This window comes from Perna viridis, chromosome 1 (genome assembly GCF_037379345.1).
Source record: "Perna viridis isolate PV_CMFRI_1.1 ecotype Kerala chromosome 1, ASM3737934v1, whole genome shotgun sequence".
Classification (NCBI taxonomy): Eukaryota; Metazoa; Mollusca; class Bivalvia; order Mytilida; family Mytilidae; genus Perna; species Perna viridis.
In genome coordinates this window covers 27,108,330-27,127,088 of record NC_142445.1, presented here as the reverse complement: position 1 = coordinate 27,127,088, position 18,759 = coordinate 27,108,330, and the positions used below count along the sequence as shown (strand labels likewise).

General features: G+C 32.8%; 1 protein-coding gene across 2 annotated transcripts; it reads left to right on the top strand.

Annotated features, from left to right (window-relative positions):
* The first annotated feature begins 285 nt into the window (after window positions 1–285).
* On the top strand, window positions 286–18,232 carry LOC148628025 (chymotrypsinogen A-like). 2 transcript variants are annotated; one of them, XM_088583498.1, is made up of 8 exons: window positions 286–527; window positions 11,355–11,498; window positions 12,087–12,173; window positions 12,991–13,171; window positions 13,412–13,511; window positions 13,887–14,271; window positions 16,128–16,264; window positions 16,469–18,232. In XM_088583498.1, exons 1-8 carry the CDS (start codon window positions 449–451, stop codon window positions 16,631–16,633), a joined length of 1,278 nt encoding a protein of 425 aa, XP_088439624.1. In that variant the 5' UTR covers window positions 286–448; the 3' UTR covers window positions 16,634–18,232. The 2 variants fall into 2 exon arrangements, with proteins under 2 accessions (XP_088439624.1, XP_088439616.1); XM_088583490.1 differs by having other exon boundaries at window positions 294–527; window positions 12,084–12,173.
* The last annotated feature ends 527 nt before the right edge of the window (window positions 18,233–18,759 follow it).

Sequence of the window (18,759 nt, the reverse complement as noted above, 5' to 3'; positions counted from 1 at the left end):
GCTTTGCTGATAATAAGTCTAGATTATATTATTATTTCCCTTGTTATTTCAATTACCAAGATAATTCATGTGGAGCTCGTATATTTGGAATGGACATCGATTTTACACATTGACCGCAGTTGCTGGGACAGAAAATCTTTTAAAACGACCTGGAATAATGAACATGATCGCTCAATAGTGATGAAATTGTGTAAATTTACATAGATCACATCAACAATAGGAATTTACAAGGCTCGGCGTAAGCTGCTTTATGAATGGAAGTTTCTACATGACCATATTTGGAACAACCAGTCAGAATCAAGGAAGGAGCCGTGGTTACTGTACATTTGTGAAATTCTTGATTTTCCTATAAATTCTTACATTCCATTGTTAATTTTGCATAATAAATAATACAGAGAGAGTTGTGTAGCTTAAAATTAAATATTTGGACATTAAACAGAAAACAAAAATGAACACTCTACAGATCTGCGAGAACATAGTTATTATTTTGGTTGCATCAATGATACTAACATTTGAACAAGCTACAGGTAAGTTGTCTTATTTATTTACATTCAAAGCCATATTTTTATATCATATAACATTTTGTATACCTGTTGTACGTTTTGATTCGTTATAAAAACAAAATTAGGTTAAATATTTGATTAAACCGTAGAAAAGAAAAGAAAAGATTCATGCATTTAACAGACATCTCTACGGCAGTATCAAATATATGACTAGTTATGTGGCCAGGGAATAATTAATTGTATGTAGAAGTTGGTGTGTCTTTCATTAATTAATTAATTGTACAAGCAAATTAGATACTACAAATATTATCGAACGAATATATAATCACTTATTTGATCGATGCAGATTATCAGTATATACATGTACTCTCTGTTGTCACTCTTTAGACAGAAGCATTATTTAGGTATTAACATGGTATATGTTCGATCAAACACATATATATGTACGTTTAACTGTTTTTAAAAATTATAATTTCTCTGATTTTTGTCAACCGAAGTAGTGAGTTTTTCACCGTAATCAAATGTTGTATATTTATTTCTGCTGTCGAAGACAGTTTTTTTTTAGTATTCGCAGGTAATGTACTGCAAAGACAAGGAGTCAGAGTTTTCCATTAAAATATCTTGTAAATTGATATGATGATATTAACGTGTTTGTAAGAATCAGGAAAAAGCAGAAAAATGCATGTCAAAACACCACCGATCTGACAATAAAATGTCACTCTAGGGTGCTATTTGAAAAGACCAATATTTGATCTTTGCATCATTACATTTGCTCAGGAATTTTCCGATAAAATATGAGAAAAATGAGGTTTTCGACAGTTATCTGTCCTTGAAATGTCCATTGTCAGTGCATTTTAATGAAATTGTAAATCAATGGTCGAACATGATATGGAAAATATTTACTTTTTTCGGATGGTGCAAATTTTCAAATTACACTATTAAAATGATGGTTTTTTTTAATACCATGTTTCACCTATTGCCTGATTCTTACAGGGACTGATACTTAATGCCCAAATGATAAACAGAATGTGGCATTATTATTCACAATTTGTATACGATCTTCTACCAAAATTTCGTTAGAAATAAAAAAGAAACTAACTTTACAAGCAATAAATTCTAATTATGGAATTGACACGAGTTTTTCACTCTTTACACCAAGAAAAAATCCGTTCATGACTCCAGTTTAATAATACATTTAATAATATATCTGTTTAGCATTGAGGAAACAAAGAAATAGACATTTATTCATATGTCCACATCTAAGTACCTTTAGTTTCTAAACTTAAATTTTGCCAACACTCGTCCAAGATACAAATGAAATGGACTCATTGGTAACAATGTCGCTATTTTATTTAGACAAATTTTAGTACTTAATTGATTACTACAATTCATCATATGTCTTTTTATTGTAATTTATCCTTTACATATTCCATACAAAATACATAATCCAAACTCTTTAACATATTTTTAAAAGGATTTCCTTTTTCTTTAACAAAAACCTTAAAATATGCTAACCAGTTTAATGTGTTCATTCTGTAAATTCCAATTTATAAAATAATTTAGATGGGAACTAGTCATTTGCTTTACACAAGAGGTTATATAATTTGTACATAATTGCAATCAATGCAAAGCTTATGCCATAAGCAAGACTCAAAACAATTGTTAATGCTTAAGAAGTATTTCATCAGTTCAAAACCAACGTTGTTGCAGAAATTACAAGTAAAGCGTCGAAATTTCCCCCCTACAAAAATGATGAGTGATTATAAAGTGCATCGAAATTTTAGGAACTTCGTTTTCGATACAATAAGGACCATTTAGTCTTTGTTTAGAATTTAAAAATAACTACGACATGAATTCATTTGATATGAATGATTCGTGATTAGGTCTCGAGGATTAGGTATTGAAGTGCAATTTCCTGACAAAATAAAAAATGTCTTTGTTAATCACTAGGTCGTTACGTCGTTTGTCAGGGAAACTCAATGATATAATGCGTACAATATTTGAATAATTTAGGATTTTAGAGCACAATTATATAAGCATACATTTTCCGCTATATCTATTGGCCCATATAACGACCTGTAAGAAATTATATGGACTGCCTCACTGTCAAATTTTATGAAATATGGTATGTTTCCTCTTTTCCTCCAAGGGAATGATAAGAAGAAACTACATTTTAAAAAAGTATAATAAAGCAAATGCATATTGATACTTGGAGTCAAATTGCAATATAAGGACCGGTTACTCACCTAAAAAATTCACATTTATCACATATATATACATATGTATGTATTAATATATGTTGTGAAGTAGCCCAAATTAAACGTGAATAAAAATGATGAAAAGTGAAAGAGTAATCAAAGGAACCAAGATTCTAGCGGAAACCAACAGCATGTAATCTGGGGACAAAGACCAGACATTCAACAAACACAACAAAGAACATAAAGCAACTGAAATAACACATATAAATTAACAAAAGTAAATGAGCAACTCGGACTCCACTAAAAACTGGGAGCATGGACCAGGTGCACTGGTAGGTTAAGCGTCCTCTGCTTTTCTAGAAGTACTTGCCGAGTTGCTCATCAATTGTCAAGTCCGGGGTAGACGAAAGAAGAAAGGAAACTTCTGACACTTTGAACAAATTAGTTTTCATGGTGCAGATGGTTACACCGTAAAGATCCACTAATTCATGGTGACGATCTTCTGTAGTGATGACATCAATCTTGTAGAAAGATAACCCTGTTCCAGAAGCCTTATTGTAAGACGTCTAGCGCGATACAAAAAAGTCTGCGTTGTTCCGGCAAGCTCTGGCAAAACGTATGAGCAGTAATATGAAAACTCCATATGTAGGTGCCATAACAGCCACGTTTAAAAGTTAAAAAGTAACTACATACAATTAAAATATAAATAAAATGTAAAAATGTAAAGGATATGTGTACAAATTCTCGGCCTTAGGTTCTTCGCCAGGGGCAAAAAGTATATTATAAAATTATTTTATATTATGTCTGATAGAAAGTTTTAAGCTCCTTCTGAACTTCCTAAGTACCTTAGTCAGTTCATAAGGTAATGGTCATTGTAATATGGAAAGACAAACTGTTTACACTGAATAACACCAGAACAACGATTACATGTTATATAATCGGTCATTTTGTATTTTCTTTTTTATTCCGTTATATTATGGAACCCATCGTAATCAAGCTCTGAATAAACTACAAAATATCTCTAATGTTTACACTACTTAATTCATTCCTTTATTTTTAGTTACCATAAACTGTTATTGGTTAGCTTTTATGCTCAGCTTTCCGTAGGCCATGTGAGCTATTGCCGTCACTTGGCGTCTGTCGTCGTTGTCGACGTTAACAATTTTTTTATCAATTTTTTTCTGAAACTACTGAATGGATTTGGATAAAACTTAGCATGGCTGTTTTAGAGGGTATTCTGCACTAAATGACCGTTTAGATATTTGATCCGTGAAAAAAATATGGCCGCTGTTACTGTAGTTGAAGATAGGCGTCAGACAGCACTTTTTTTCATTTATCCCCAAAACAGTTAGGTTTAACCAAATTATGACATGGAGTAAAATTGTTTATCATGATGAGATCTATCTGTGTCAAACTATGGTGAATATCTGTTGACCCATGTTGGCATTTTACCAATACCTCAAAAACCGTTGAATTCAGCAAAATTCTGATTGAAGGTAATATTGGTCAGCATCAGAAGACGGCCCTATGCCGAAATTATCAAATTGATTCGTCGCCCGATATAGGTGTTATGGCCCCTGAAACAGATTTTTTGTCTTTGTTCGCTTTGAAAGTCTTCTTCTCTAAAACCATGCGAAAAATTTAGTGAAAGTTGGAATAATTGTTTTTAGGATATCCTACACAAACTGATCATAATAATGAAAGGTATTCATCAGACAAATATGATATTCTGAGTTGAATGGCAGTATCGAAATTGTTTTAGACGGCCATTTCGTGACCATTTAGCCAGTTGATTGGATTCCAATGATTTTTGTTTCTTTACGAAATATTTTGTTCTAAGTTTAATAGTGATGACGAAAGTTTGTTTTGGGCGGCCATTTTCTCGCTAATTTTTATACTTGTTTTGATTTCAACGGTATTTAGTATATAAAGTAAAAATGGTCTCCTGAGTTGAATAGATATGATGAAAATGTTGTATAGCCATGGTTTTTCTTTATTGTGTGTTATTTTTCAGCAAATTTATACTAGGCTAATGCCCCTTCAGACTCTGGGAAATAACAGGGCATGGGGGATTCCTGCCCAAATTTCTTTCAGAGGTTCTAAAACACTTTGAAGGCACTTCCAACATTTTACAGCGTTGTTTGTTTGTTGGGGTTTAACGTCCGAGCAGCAATATTTCAGCTATATTCAGAAGATGAACATGAAATTGATGATAAAATAAACATGAAATGATGATGAAAAGAAAAAGTGATGGGACACAAGGACAATGGGGTCGACAAATTTTGATTGCCACTGGCAATAGGGAGAGGTGGGTAGGGTCGGGCAATTTGGCTTCCTGTGGCGGAGTCCTATGGTTCCTACTCCGGGAGAATACCACAGTAGGGTTCTTTAAAGTGCAAGGAACGAGGCATCTTTCCCAACACGGTGCACCACTATAGTTTGCGGTCAGGTTTTCCGTATTATAGCTTGACAACCCAAGCATGTAACAAGCCATGGGTACCCCATTCCACCACCTGGGGCACACAACCCAGTTGCTCTGTGGGCAGAGCGCCCTAGCCCCCGGCTAGGGTTCTGAGCACTATTTAGTCGCCTTTTACGACAAGCTTAGCGCTGCTGCAGGGCTATTCTTTTGACACCCGGACCGGGTCCATTTTACAGCGCCTTAGGTGCTCATTTGAAATTACAGCATTCATGAATATATGCCCTTTATCATCATTTTATTGTCAAACATTGTAACAAATCATGATAATTTTACTTACTTAGTTAATAGGCATGGTTTGCTAGGTGAGCGATTCAGGCTTTTTCTGAGCCTCTTGTGTTTGGATGTTGAGGGTTGGGATGGGGTTTATCTAATTGGTTTTATTTGTACTTCCTCACTTAAACTGATGTTCATTCACAGTCGAGTTTAAAAAAAATGTCTGAAATGCAGATTTACCTCCATTTCACTGTTATGAATAAATTTTACTATTTGAAAGGATAATGTCTTTACCTTCAAAGTATATAAGTAAGACTATCAGGACCCTGGGTATATATATATATGTGTGGGGACATGTTGCTTTTTAAAGTTCTTTGCGTGCGTAGGTTTAAAGTCAATGGACTTCTCGTATAGCCCTAAATGACCCATATCAGCAAAGTTTATCATTATTTGAAACCGATAATGAATTTACGAAAGAGTCGCAGTGGATTTCCGATTCGTTAAGGTAATCACGATTGACGCATTCAATTTGCATATTATCAATCTAAGGTTGATTCAGGGTCGTCAATAGATTCATTTAGAAAAGGTCTAGATAGAATAAGACTGAAATAATTTTCAAAGCTGACAAAGTAATATGTGGTTCAAGTTAAGTTCTAATATTTTGTGGACTGACCTACAAATTCTTTGAATAATGATGAAGAACAAAGCATGCGTAACGGTAATTTCTATGAATTCAACCTATGACCTTAGACCCACTGAGGGTCTGATTTCAATCTGAAAGGAACTAGTTTGCTCGGCAAAGACTAATCGGAACTACTCACTCTTTATCGTATTACAAAAGTGCAGCGAAAGTTGTATAGTAGTTCTTGTGTGTAAAAATAATGGACAACGGTCAGCAGACAAGTCGTTCCAAAACACTTAAGACACAGGACGACACCCATTTTAAGATCTTTCGAAGAGGCTCATCTACCTTATAATCTTGTCCTCTAACAAGTAACACCTGTCTCATACAATGTATTAGTGTCAAGTGGTCTTGCGACTAACTCGGAATCGCAAAAATAAAATTCAATTTTTTTTCTCACCATTGCAGCATATAAAATCATACGTCGGTCTTAAATAAGAAAGTCAAATCCTTTTGGACTTTGTTTCGGATTATACACGCGTTTGCTTTACAATGGTTCAAAACGCATCAAAATTGATATAAAGCAGTTGAAAAAGTGATTGGTTTAGATAGGTCTTCGGATTGTGCGGGTTCTCAACGCATTGTTCTTTTAGTTAAAGAGAATTAGTAATCATTAGTAATCAAAGAGTGCTCATTGATTTATTCGATCGCATACAAAGCTACAACAAATTATGTATGATACAGATGAATTAATCACTTATTAATATTTATCAATTGACAAATATAATAGAAACAAAGACGCACAAATAAATAAAAAAAAGTTATATCATCCAATATCGACGAACAGTTAATATTAAATAAACTCCTCCACACAAACTGAAGTGTAGCAATACCTATGATAGAAGTGAAAGCTCATAAATAAAACATTACCCGCAATATCAAAATGACAAAAGGGTATGCAAGTCTCGTCACGTGAATCTACGGTTTCCTGAGAATGGGTCGTTATCGCCCATTCAAATGCATGGAAACCTTTTTTGATTACCGAGCATTGAGTTCAGTATTAAAAGTAAAACGTCGTTCTGATAAAACATGACAAACATATATTTATACATTGTGAAAGTATTAAGAAAAAACGTAAAATAAAAATAAATTCATTGTAATGAAGCGTTTCGATATCACAGACATTAATAATAAAAGGCTTATCGGTCTCCGGATTTCATTACGTTCTACATAGGAAATTCCGGAAAGAAAATTGAAACTAAAACAAGACCATAGAAGAAATCATACAACACAAAAGAACGATGTTGTGTACACAGAAAAATGAACAAAATGGTACCCAGTATAATCCACTATAATAACTATGTTGATTATTTTACGTCTCGTATAAATCAGAGACGGAAAATTAGTACCAAGTTTGGTGTTTTTTTATTTTTTTTTAAATAGAGGGATTGATTACAACTTAGTTCTTAAAGTTAAGGAAAATTAATGTCTTTTATTTTGAACCAGTTCTACTAAAAAATAAACCTCATATTGTTGTGGAAATTGGTCTAGTACATACGAAACCAATATTTAAGAGAAAATATTTAGCAAAAAGAAAATAACGAACTCGTTTTAAATTTGTAACAAGCATAATTTCTCAGGGGTACTAAAAAGACTTTCTGTCGATATGGAAATTCCTTTCATACAAATCATTAATTGAATAAGTAAAAAGGAGTGTTTGACAGAAAGAAAATTTCAACACAAACCATTTACAAAATATAACGTTATCTCTTCAGTGTTTCATGCAAAGTTTACTCCCAAGGTTTGTCTGGGAATTCATGAATGAAATAACTATTATGGAAAATATTTAATGAAATAATATCCACCCACGACAAACATGAATGAATGAAAATATCAAAATAATTATATGATATAACTAGGTTGCGTTTCGTTATATCTATCATGATATGATTTAATAATGCATAATTGTAAAAAATGCAATTTTACATGGTATATTCAACGGCTCAGAAAATTGTTGAGAAAGAAAGACTGTTTGGCTCGAGTACATTTACATAGAAATGTGTATAAATATCAGATGAGAGGTGATTCATGCACGTCTCAAACCCGTCTTAGTATGTTATTCGGTTTTTGCCCCTTTTGAGATTCAGTTGATTAGATTGTATATGAAATTAAAAGGTTTGTTTGATGGGATTTTCTACAACATTAATCCCCCTGTTCTATAGACATTGTCTGAATTTAATGTGGACTGGTAATATTTTTTATTTTTCAAAATGCAATGAAATATTATGTAAAGCTGTTTTGCAAATAATTTGTTTGCAATTAAGTTTTCCTAAATGTCTTTTTTATCTTACGAGAAACGACATTGCATGTTTTACAATGAAAAACAAACGATTACTTATTAAAAAAAATTGGCCCTCACAGGTTGCGTATTTACTATTTTCAGTAACATTTATTATGTTTGCGTTAGGCCACAATCACCTTGTTTCGACCTTCCTTCTAATGCAAGCTTGCATACGTTAATTTTATCAATTTATTATCGTTATGAAACTATATAAAGAGAAAAAGTGGTTTATTTTTGTCTGAAGTGTCCTTCTCTATCTTCATTGTATGACGTTCATGTTTCTTTAATATTTACATACCAGCATGTATACCTTTTCCTTTAACCATATAATACTTGAAATAGCCTAGGTATCGTATTGGTACCGGAAATTATTTTCTTCCCTCATTAGCCAATCACTCTGATTGGGTCAATCTATGAATGAACTAGATAATGAATTGTTTTATTCTGAGATTCAGATCTTTGTAGGAGTATTGATAAGATGCATTCCTGTCTTATATTACTTCAGCAAGGAATTTCATTCACAATATCAGTATTGGGATAGTAATTTTGATACTATACTAATTAGCTTAAACAAATAACGTATGAGTAAAAATAGATACTTGACATATTATTCACACCAGTAATTAGTACCCAAGGAGAGCCATGAAAGCAATGAATTTATACTTAGAAGCATACAAGTATAGTTTTAGAATTTACTAGTGCAATAAAGTTACACGATATTAAACCTTGAAGTTTGCATCCTTAGAAAAATACAAATTCTAATATGTCGAGCAACACATGGGCTGCGTCTATTAAAAAAGAAGAAACTATAGAGTCCTGTAGAATCTCAATAAATCACGGAATCTCAATTTTATCATCGTTTAACCATGGGTTGGTCATTAATGTCGTTATCTAATCCCTTGCAATCGCTTTGGGTACAGCGATGATAAAATGGAGTGCATGGAGAACGCTTACCTTACCGGTGCACCTGGTTCATGCTCCCAGTTTTTAGAGGAGTCCGAGTTGCTCATTTGCTTTTGTTATTTTGTATCTATGATTTTAGTTGCATTAAGTTCTTTGTTGTGTATGTCTATTTTCCATGTCTGGTCTTTGTCCCTGGATTACATTCTTTTGATTACCGCTATAACCTTGGTTCCCTTGATTACTCTTACACGTATGTCTTAAGTAAGCTAAATATGAAAAATAGCGAAATAATTCAAATTATATTTTTAATCAATATTAATAATTATAAGATATTGATAGTCGATCGTAGATTAAGATTTAATATTCGCATATTTAGTTAGTAATACCTGGCACTGCCCAGCTGAGCTGATAAAATGTTATTTGTGAATCTCAAATCTAGATTGACGTATGCATGCTTAAAATTTACTTGGAATTCAAGAGAATGTTTATACTTTTATTTGAAGGAAGATTTTTTTAAAAATCAAACTACAGTCATACTTTTTTGTGCATCTGATTCGTTCATTTTGGCAATTCTACTTGTGTCTTCAATTAACGCTTGCCCTACTTGTGCACCTGATCCATATTCAAAATTTTAGTGGGACCTAGGCAACTCATTCATTCTATAATGAAAATGTTTGTTTCTTTTTTCTTGGTCAAGGCTCTGTTTCTGGGGAAAGGATATAATCATAAGCCCATTTACTTGTACCTGTATTCAACTGTGGAAAAGCAGGGCGAAAAAGTAGCGTTTTTTTTTCGCCTATTTATTCTTGCTACTTGTATCTTCACACTCTGATTTTCAGTAATGTGATTCTAGAGATAATTAATGTTGAACTTAACATATACACAGGTAACCATTGATGGTTTGGGAGGTCTTGCAGTTACCGCGAAATATAGCCGATGATTTTTACATCATTAAGATGATAAAAACTTCATTTATTAAAATTAGTAAGATTGTGCCTTAATCATCTCATTGAACCAGTACATTTTGACATATCTGCGAAAACTATTCCACTATTCTATTTATATATATCAAAAACACCTAAAATAAAAACATTGTTATCGCTATATCGAAATGAATCGATAATTTAATATTTTTGTGTGAGAACCTAGCAAGCCTGTGGTGATGGCATTGATAATAGGTCATCATTACGACATAAATACATCTGATATCTCTCCTAAATCAGGGAAGGCTTGATAACAGAATAGCTGAAACGCATTCAAGACAGAAATAACAAATTGACTATATTTTCAAACGAGTTATTTATGATAAAGTTCCTATTGACATTGTGTCAAAGAATTTTTACATTTTTGAAGGTTTTCGAATAATTGGCGGGATATTTGAATACAATTTGATTGAGTTTAATTCATCGTTACCATTGATGATATACAATTTTTTTTGTAATTCCGATTATTCAGTACAACTGTATAAAATGCTAAAATCAATCGCATATTGCAACCATCTGTATGATAAGCTAGGTATTTTTTTGTCAAAGCAAGGATTTCAGAGTATATTCTAATATAAAAACCAATGGACAAAGAAGAACTATAAACAGATTACAATACTTGGTCATAGATTACAATTTAGAACATAAAAAGATTTTTAAAAAATATTCAGAAAAAAATGGGTCTCGAAAATTGGGAAAAAAGAAGAATCGAGAAAAACAGAAGATATATGCAGCTTAAATCCAAACGACGAAACACAGAAAATTTAACACCAAAACAGACGGGATTTACATCAAACTCCGAAGTTATTTTGTGCATTAATTATTTAGATTTTGTCAACTACGTCGTAAATGCCACTTAAAGTCATATCACATTCTGAAAACTTCATTTTATTTTTTAAACGGATGCAATTTTATCAAATGCAATCTAATATCAGTAGCATTTTTCGCAATAATAAAGTCATCACAATAATTTCTGTCACTAGTAACTACTGAAACTAATCATTTGACAAGGTGCACCGATATTTTCCAAAAGAAGCACTCATGTCATCTTGATTACGAAAGCTTGTGATTATTTTTTTTTAATTACTCTTTTTTTTCAATCTTTATAGGTTATGCCGTTGGTTACCAGTACGAACTTTGTAACTTATTACAAGGGACATGCAACCCACAGTGTGAATTCAAATTTGTACATTCATGGGGGATATCTTTGTGCTCTTCTCCAAGTGATAGTTGCTGTGCACCACCGGATTATGGTAAGCAGTGCGAGAGCTTCAGATTTTCCCTTCGTATTTATACCCACGCTTTAAAAAAGTTCGTCTGTCTATCCGTTCGCCTTTTAATTCATTTGTCCAGTTGATATTTTGATAGAAGTTTTATTTAAGTATTGCATGTCATAGTGTGGGGCCAGACTTGAGCTATAAATTATTTTTGACCATACGGTTTCTAAAGAGGAGACCGGATGGGATCGCCTAGTGACTGCTGTTGACAGATTTCTAACTTTTTCACCTTCTTCACTATTATCAATTTGTGTCTAAAGAAAAAGAAATAATTATTAAGTTTCTCCTGCAAATCCAAAAAAAATATTGAAATTGAAGTTATGCGGTGTACTAGTATATAAACTTTCGTGGTTTGTTGAAATTTCGTTGGTTCATGGGCTTCTGTATAAGAGCACAGAAGCTCCTTTTTGAAAGTTTATTTTTCGTGGACTATTTAAATTCGTTGTTATCTTACACGAAAGCCATGACAAAAAGTTTTTAGTTTTTTTACAGAAATTAAAAATAAAAATATCTTCATATAATAAAATTAACAAAGCTTATAAAGGCTCGTTTCTTTTAAAGTAGCGAGATTAAGAGCGATGCAGACGACAACGACATTGGCGCCAACCACCACCACACAAAAGGAATTGCCTAATGCCATTATAAATCCAGGTACATTTCACAGAGTTTTCAATAAAATATGATGCTACTTCATATGATATGTGCACAGGGGCTTGCTCCCACTATCAAATAAGCAGCCCAATAGAATATAACCTATACTAGTGAGGTTGCATATTAGATAGTAGGAGCAAGCCCCTGTGATTTGAGTAAAATATTCCCATTTTTTTTACTAATTCAATTTGATCTGTTATGATCCCTCTCTTAGGTTTGTTTATTAACTATTGTTATATGCATGTATTTTATTTTCAATCGAACTACTCGGCCTTTATAAAAGAAAAACGCAAGAATCTGTCCGGAATTTGCCCGATTCGATTCTAAAATTGTGTTTAAACTGGTTGATTTTTTCCCATCATTTTTTTCTTAGCTGCTCAAAATGCGCTTAATTCTTGTTAGCGTTATAATTGTTCTTCATTTCTATAGTGATATCTAACTAAATGCTTTAGCACTTACTTTGATACGCATATCACTTCAATTTTCAAGAAGCAATTATCCTTTTTGCATCCGAGGTTATTTGTAATGTGGGGGAAATAGCCGAGTACTTCCGATGGAGGTTATTTTGTATGAAATGTTTTGGTACTGTGACGTCATTAACGTCCGCAGTCCACAATTTTTATAATCCCAGAACTGAAAACCTTTATGACTCAGGACTGGAATCCATTAGAAATTAACCTGGTAATATTTTTAATGAAAAATCCTTTAATCAAAGACCTTGAACCTTTACGATATCAAAGGAATAAAACCTTTCGTTGTCTATAGTATATAACCTAGGTTAGAATTTATTTCATGATAAACATACAACTTATTGTAGGGGATACTTGTGGTATACCAGCTTTCCCACATCGATCTAAACGCATAATTGGTGGATCTACTGCACCACGTGGTGCTTGGCCATGGCAGGTGGCGCTGCGGTTTTTGACTGGCGTCTACATATGTGGTGGAGCTCTCATCAGTGACAGATGGGTTGTGACTGCTGCACACTGCTTGAGGGGGTAATGAATTAGTAAAATTATGATCCTTGTTTTGTTCTCCACAATTTGATACGATTTTTTTAAATGAGTAACTTAAAGCAGCCAAGAATTTGTCCCTAGATTCAGTGTAATGATTTAAACTAAATATTAGTAATTTTATTATGCAAAATAATATACGACATGTCATCGAATCAAATAACTGGTCTTTCTTTCATCATATTATTGCCACACAATGACGATAAGTATTCATTTATATTGTAGTATGTACAACGACCCCTCTAGTTGGCGGGTTTCTGTTGGACTTCATTTTATGTATGAGGGGGATACTGGAACGGATGTACCAATAAGGAGAATTATTAGAGTAAGGTGTTATAAATTCTGATATGTATTTTTGCTATCATTCGTTTAATTTTTGGATGTAATGACACCAAAAATCTTACCGATTAACGAATGTAATAAATGACAATTTTCGTATTTATTTTTTGCACTTAAGAAAGTGTATGTTACAAAACGTATCTAACATTCAACTTTAAAAAAAAACTTTTTGAGACATTCATTTTGTTAATAAAAATATTTTCATAACAGAAATCAATATTTGTTTTAATATCTAAATGTGAAAGAACACACGTTAAAATATTAAATACTGAATCCGAACTATTTTACGAATTTCTGTATTTTTTCAATGCATGTACATGTACATGTATGTCATTTAAAGTGTCCAAACTATTTTTTATAGCATCCATACTATAGGGTCGATCAGAGAGACGCCGTAGAAGAAAACGAAAGTATTCCTATTCATAAACAGTACAAGCATGACATTGCTCTTATTGAGCTGGCAGAACCAGTCGACCTGACCTCTGATTACGTCAGAGCAATTTGTCTTCCCTTGAGCGGTGATCCTCAATTCAACTCCAACAATATCAAAAGGAACGATAACTCTGTACCGCGGGATACATTAGTGAATGAGTACATTAGCCGCCTAGACTTGCCTGATGCTTTCAAGACAAAATTGAATATGGTAAACCACATTAGATTCAAGAGAGAACAAAGTAATAGTGTAGAACTGTTTGATGTAGAGAACTCTGACCAGTGTTGGGTAACAGGATGGGGAGACACGAAAGGTAAGTGTAATTGTCATTCGTGGATGACATTGTATACATCTAACGATGCATCCTACATTCATACTAAAAAGCCAGTATGTAAAATGTTCATTTTTGAAAACTGCGAAGTTCAAAAGCTACATTTGTTGATTAAATGCATTGTGCAGTCAACTAAATTCAGTTTTTTTGTCTTTCTTTAAACAAATTCTGAGAGTTTATATTTCATTGTTAATCTTGAAATGACAAAACATTACCTGAGAATGAGCTGTTTGAAATCAACTCGAAAACGAGACCTATGCACATTATATAATTGACTGGGTATGAGAGAAATAGCAAGTTTGTTCCACGGGCAATAGTCACAGTCGAGGGGAACAACAAACTTGCTATTTCCCGAATACCCAGTCTATAAGTATTTTATTATACCGAAAACATTAGACTTGTAATATATTTACTCCATATCCCACCATTGTTCATGGTTGAATGATCATCTCAAAATGATAACCCAGAAAAACGTTTTTACGATATTTTCTATTTCAATGTCACTGATATTTCCCCTCATCACCTCAAAATGTTCAAAACCCAGAAAACCATGCATCTTTTGGCAATATTTTAACCTGAACGTTGTCTCATTGACCTTTTCACCAGTAATTCATAGAAGTTTGAATTTTCAGAAAGTAGCCTTCAACAGCAATTGTCTGTAAGATAAAGAACAGCAACAATGTACATATTTGAATATTGTCTCGCAAACATTCAATTTCATCTGTGTTAAAGTGCAAGACTTGTTGAAGAGCATGCCAGTATGCAGTATTGAGTAAAATAAAAATAATAAAGAGTTAACAATATTATTGAATGACAATTAAATGTAACAAAAAAAACAACACCCTTTTCTGTAGAGATTCTGGTGTTTTACAAGAAAACTTTTGGTGATTGTACAGTTTTTGTAAGTCCTCACGTATAATAACGTCCTTGTGACGAACTGTCCCGTAACCTTCCTTTGATAATTTGACCAAAACTGACTTTAACATTTCATTTGCACCGGAAAACGCATCACTGTTTATAATGTCCTCATTTTTACTTTTGAGAAAATGTTTCTGCAACCCAAAGCGAAGGGTTATCATGGATTTGTTTGGCATAACATGTAACTTCAGCAGAAGATCATCAATTGACGTAAATTCCCCATCTTTTTCTATTAGATAGTCACTTAAAATCCTTTTCGACACGCGTATAACGGATTTTGTGTTTTTAGAGTCCTTTGGCCAATAATTGTGTCCAAATCCTGGTCAGTTAAGGAGGCAAACCTTGCCCTTTGTGATTCAGCAGACAAAACGAGTAGACGTGATAATTTCGGGGTTTTCATTAAGAGAGGGTGAAGTTCGAGCGTTCCGAATAAATATAAAACTTTTGTCCAATCCGGTGACGGAACTAAAAATCCGCGAAAGCGGTTGACATTGCCGGTCAATAGTCAAACACTGAAAAAGGAGAAAAATAGCAATTTTATTGTAGAAAATTTTGTATTGATGTTTATATACTGAGGTATAATAATAAGAAATAACTATGGGAGAACATCTCAAGTGTGAACCTTATCCGGGAGACGATAATTTACTGTAAAATTACTATAAAACCCGTATTATGAATTACAAATTAGGATTTTACATGGTAACAATTTACAAATAGACATTGATTTTTACAAATTACGAATTTTGAAATTATACTTTTACAATTATTAACGAATTGACTATAAACGAATTAAGAATTTGACTCCGCTGGCTTTCCATAGAACTAATCTATGCCACCGAATGGATTTGTTATGGCCTCCAACATGTATAAGCTTTTGGAAATTACATGTATATCGTATTGTGTTACATTAACTATTGCAGAGGAAAGTACTACTGGGGCATCATTACGGCAAGTCCAGGGTCACGTGATCAGTAATACGAGATGTAGCGAGTTCTGGAAGACAAACATGGACAATGATATGGTCTGTTTCGGAGATGGAACCTTTGGACCTTGCTCAGTGAGTGAATTCAGCATCTTTTTTATCATTTGACAGTTAACTTTGATCGTTAACAATAACACCCTTTTAATTATTTAGATTTCATTTGATGCGCTTTTGTATTTAGATCTTGTACACGGATTTTAAAAATATCGAAATCAATAAAAGAAGTTGTAGTAAGCTAAGAAATACCTTAATTTCCATTTAGTTTATTCCGTATTTTAGGGAGACTCCGGAAGTCCAATGTCCTGCAAGTACAATGGGAGATATTACCTGACTGGTATCGTATCGTGGGGAACGGAAGATTGTGACAAACCTGGATATCCCAGTGTTTTCACAAGAGTTACGTCTTACGTGGACTGGATAAAACAGCAAACTGGCATGCCGTAATTACCCCGAGACGATCCTCTGAAGATTCTACGTGTCTCTCAGGGAAATCACGAATTCCCAGGGCTGTGATTGGCTGAACTTTCTTTCCGGCTTAACCATACTGTTTTTGTTTTGTTATTATTTTGTTATTTGGATAAAGATTTAATGTTATCTTTGATTTTAAAGAAATATTGAATATTGAAATATTGTAAAGTTTTTTTTCAAAACATGATTAATGTTAAGACTTATATATTCTACTAATTAAGTAAACATAATCGATCAATTCCGGAATACCGTTTTCTATCATGCTACTAGAATTTACAATACTTATACGTATACTACAATTTCGAAAACAACCTTTTCTATCAAAAATATTCATTTTTGTATTTTACTTAATACGCTTTTTGTCGTTTTATAGTTCAAATACCAAATTTTTAAACTTTCACATAAATGAATAATGATGTGATGGCCCGACATTACTTTTGTCAAACTGACACATCAGTGTCGGTTTGTAAGTTTTAGTTTTTACAAACCGCTACTGTTTTTTTTGCCTTTAAACTTTAAGGAAGGTTAAAAAGAGGCTGTGATTGTTATGCAGTGGAAAAGTTTAAACCTGACATATCTTCCGACAAGAAAATTGTGGGGAAATTCACCTTATCGAAAGAAGAAAATATCAGTATCCTGTTCAACAAAAAAGTTTCAGATCATACATGATTCTAATGTACTGAGGTGTCGGATGATCCAGGTTTTACTCTTCTTGTCAGAAAACCTTCTGAAGCATGTAACGTGTTTTACAACCTATTTGAATGAACAAACAAATGATATTGTTGAAATGATAAAACATTCTTAATTTTGTTGTAGATGATTCACATTTATTTCTAACACACAGCGTCTTGCTGTAAGTAGCAAATAAAAAATGACCATAAACTTGCTTGTTTTAACATTTTATGGACGTGATCTCAAAAATCATTCCCAAAATAATTAGAAATAAAGTCAAATGTTATGATACAAATTGTACTTGTGTTATTTTTCCTTGTGGTCCATGCTAGATGGCACTGAAATAGTTGAAATTAAGTTTTATCGCATTTTTTTACGACATCAAGAAAAAGACAGTGATAAAATCGTAACCTATAACAAACAAACAATCAAAAATCAGAAGAAATGATATAATACAAACGACTCTATAATAGACCAGGTACATTGGTAGGATAATGAGCGTTTAGTTATTCGTGAAATTTTATTATCATGTAATTCCAGTCGATGCATACAAGTAGCCCTATGTCTGAATGGTGAGCTAGTTTGACGGCTACATGAGGAGGTAGACCTAGAGTAAGGGACATAACTCTTGAAATCAGTGATATGTTTGTATAATACTCAATTTCCCCAAAGCCTATCAAACTTTCATTTGGAAGAGAATGAAATCAATCCAAGTCACTTTGCTTTCATGAGATTGATGTAAAATGCTGAATACAATTAAACGTGTCAATGGTTGCAAGAGTTATGTCCTTTACCCTTGGTCTACCTCCTTAAAAGGTGGCGCTATGCATGCTGTTTAAAACTTTATTATTTGTTTGTAAATTGTTAGTCAAATATATGGAATAAAGAATGCGAAGAAATTAACAGCTTACTTTAAACTTACATTTATTTATAGGAACGCCGTGATTATCTAGTTGTTTGTATTTCTACCGCCTAAATATTTTTATATCATTGAAAAGGCAATTTAGATCTCAAAATGATCAGTTTCTTGTAAATGTTTTAAATGGTTAAATATTCTTTTTATTTAAGCAAGGTACACAACGTCTTTACTCAGAAAATGACAATTCCAAATTTCAATACTTTTGTCTTCTAACAGAAATTATCAGTTATTTTAAAAGCTTTATTTGGTTTTCGAGCTAAATATGACTCTTTTATTTCAACTTACTCTGTCCATGTCGGAGACGCTGACTAAATTTTTTAATTAAGATACTTGATCATTCATATCACACATTTCACAAGATCTGCAAATTACTATGAACATGCATAATTATGATACTTTATAAATATGAATATCTTTAGTAAATAACAAGTGCATTTAAGTATAATACAAAACATTGAATTTTATATCATATTTTCCACCAAAAAAAAAAACTGTTTCAAAACAAAATCAA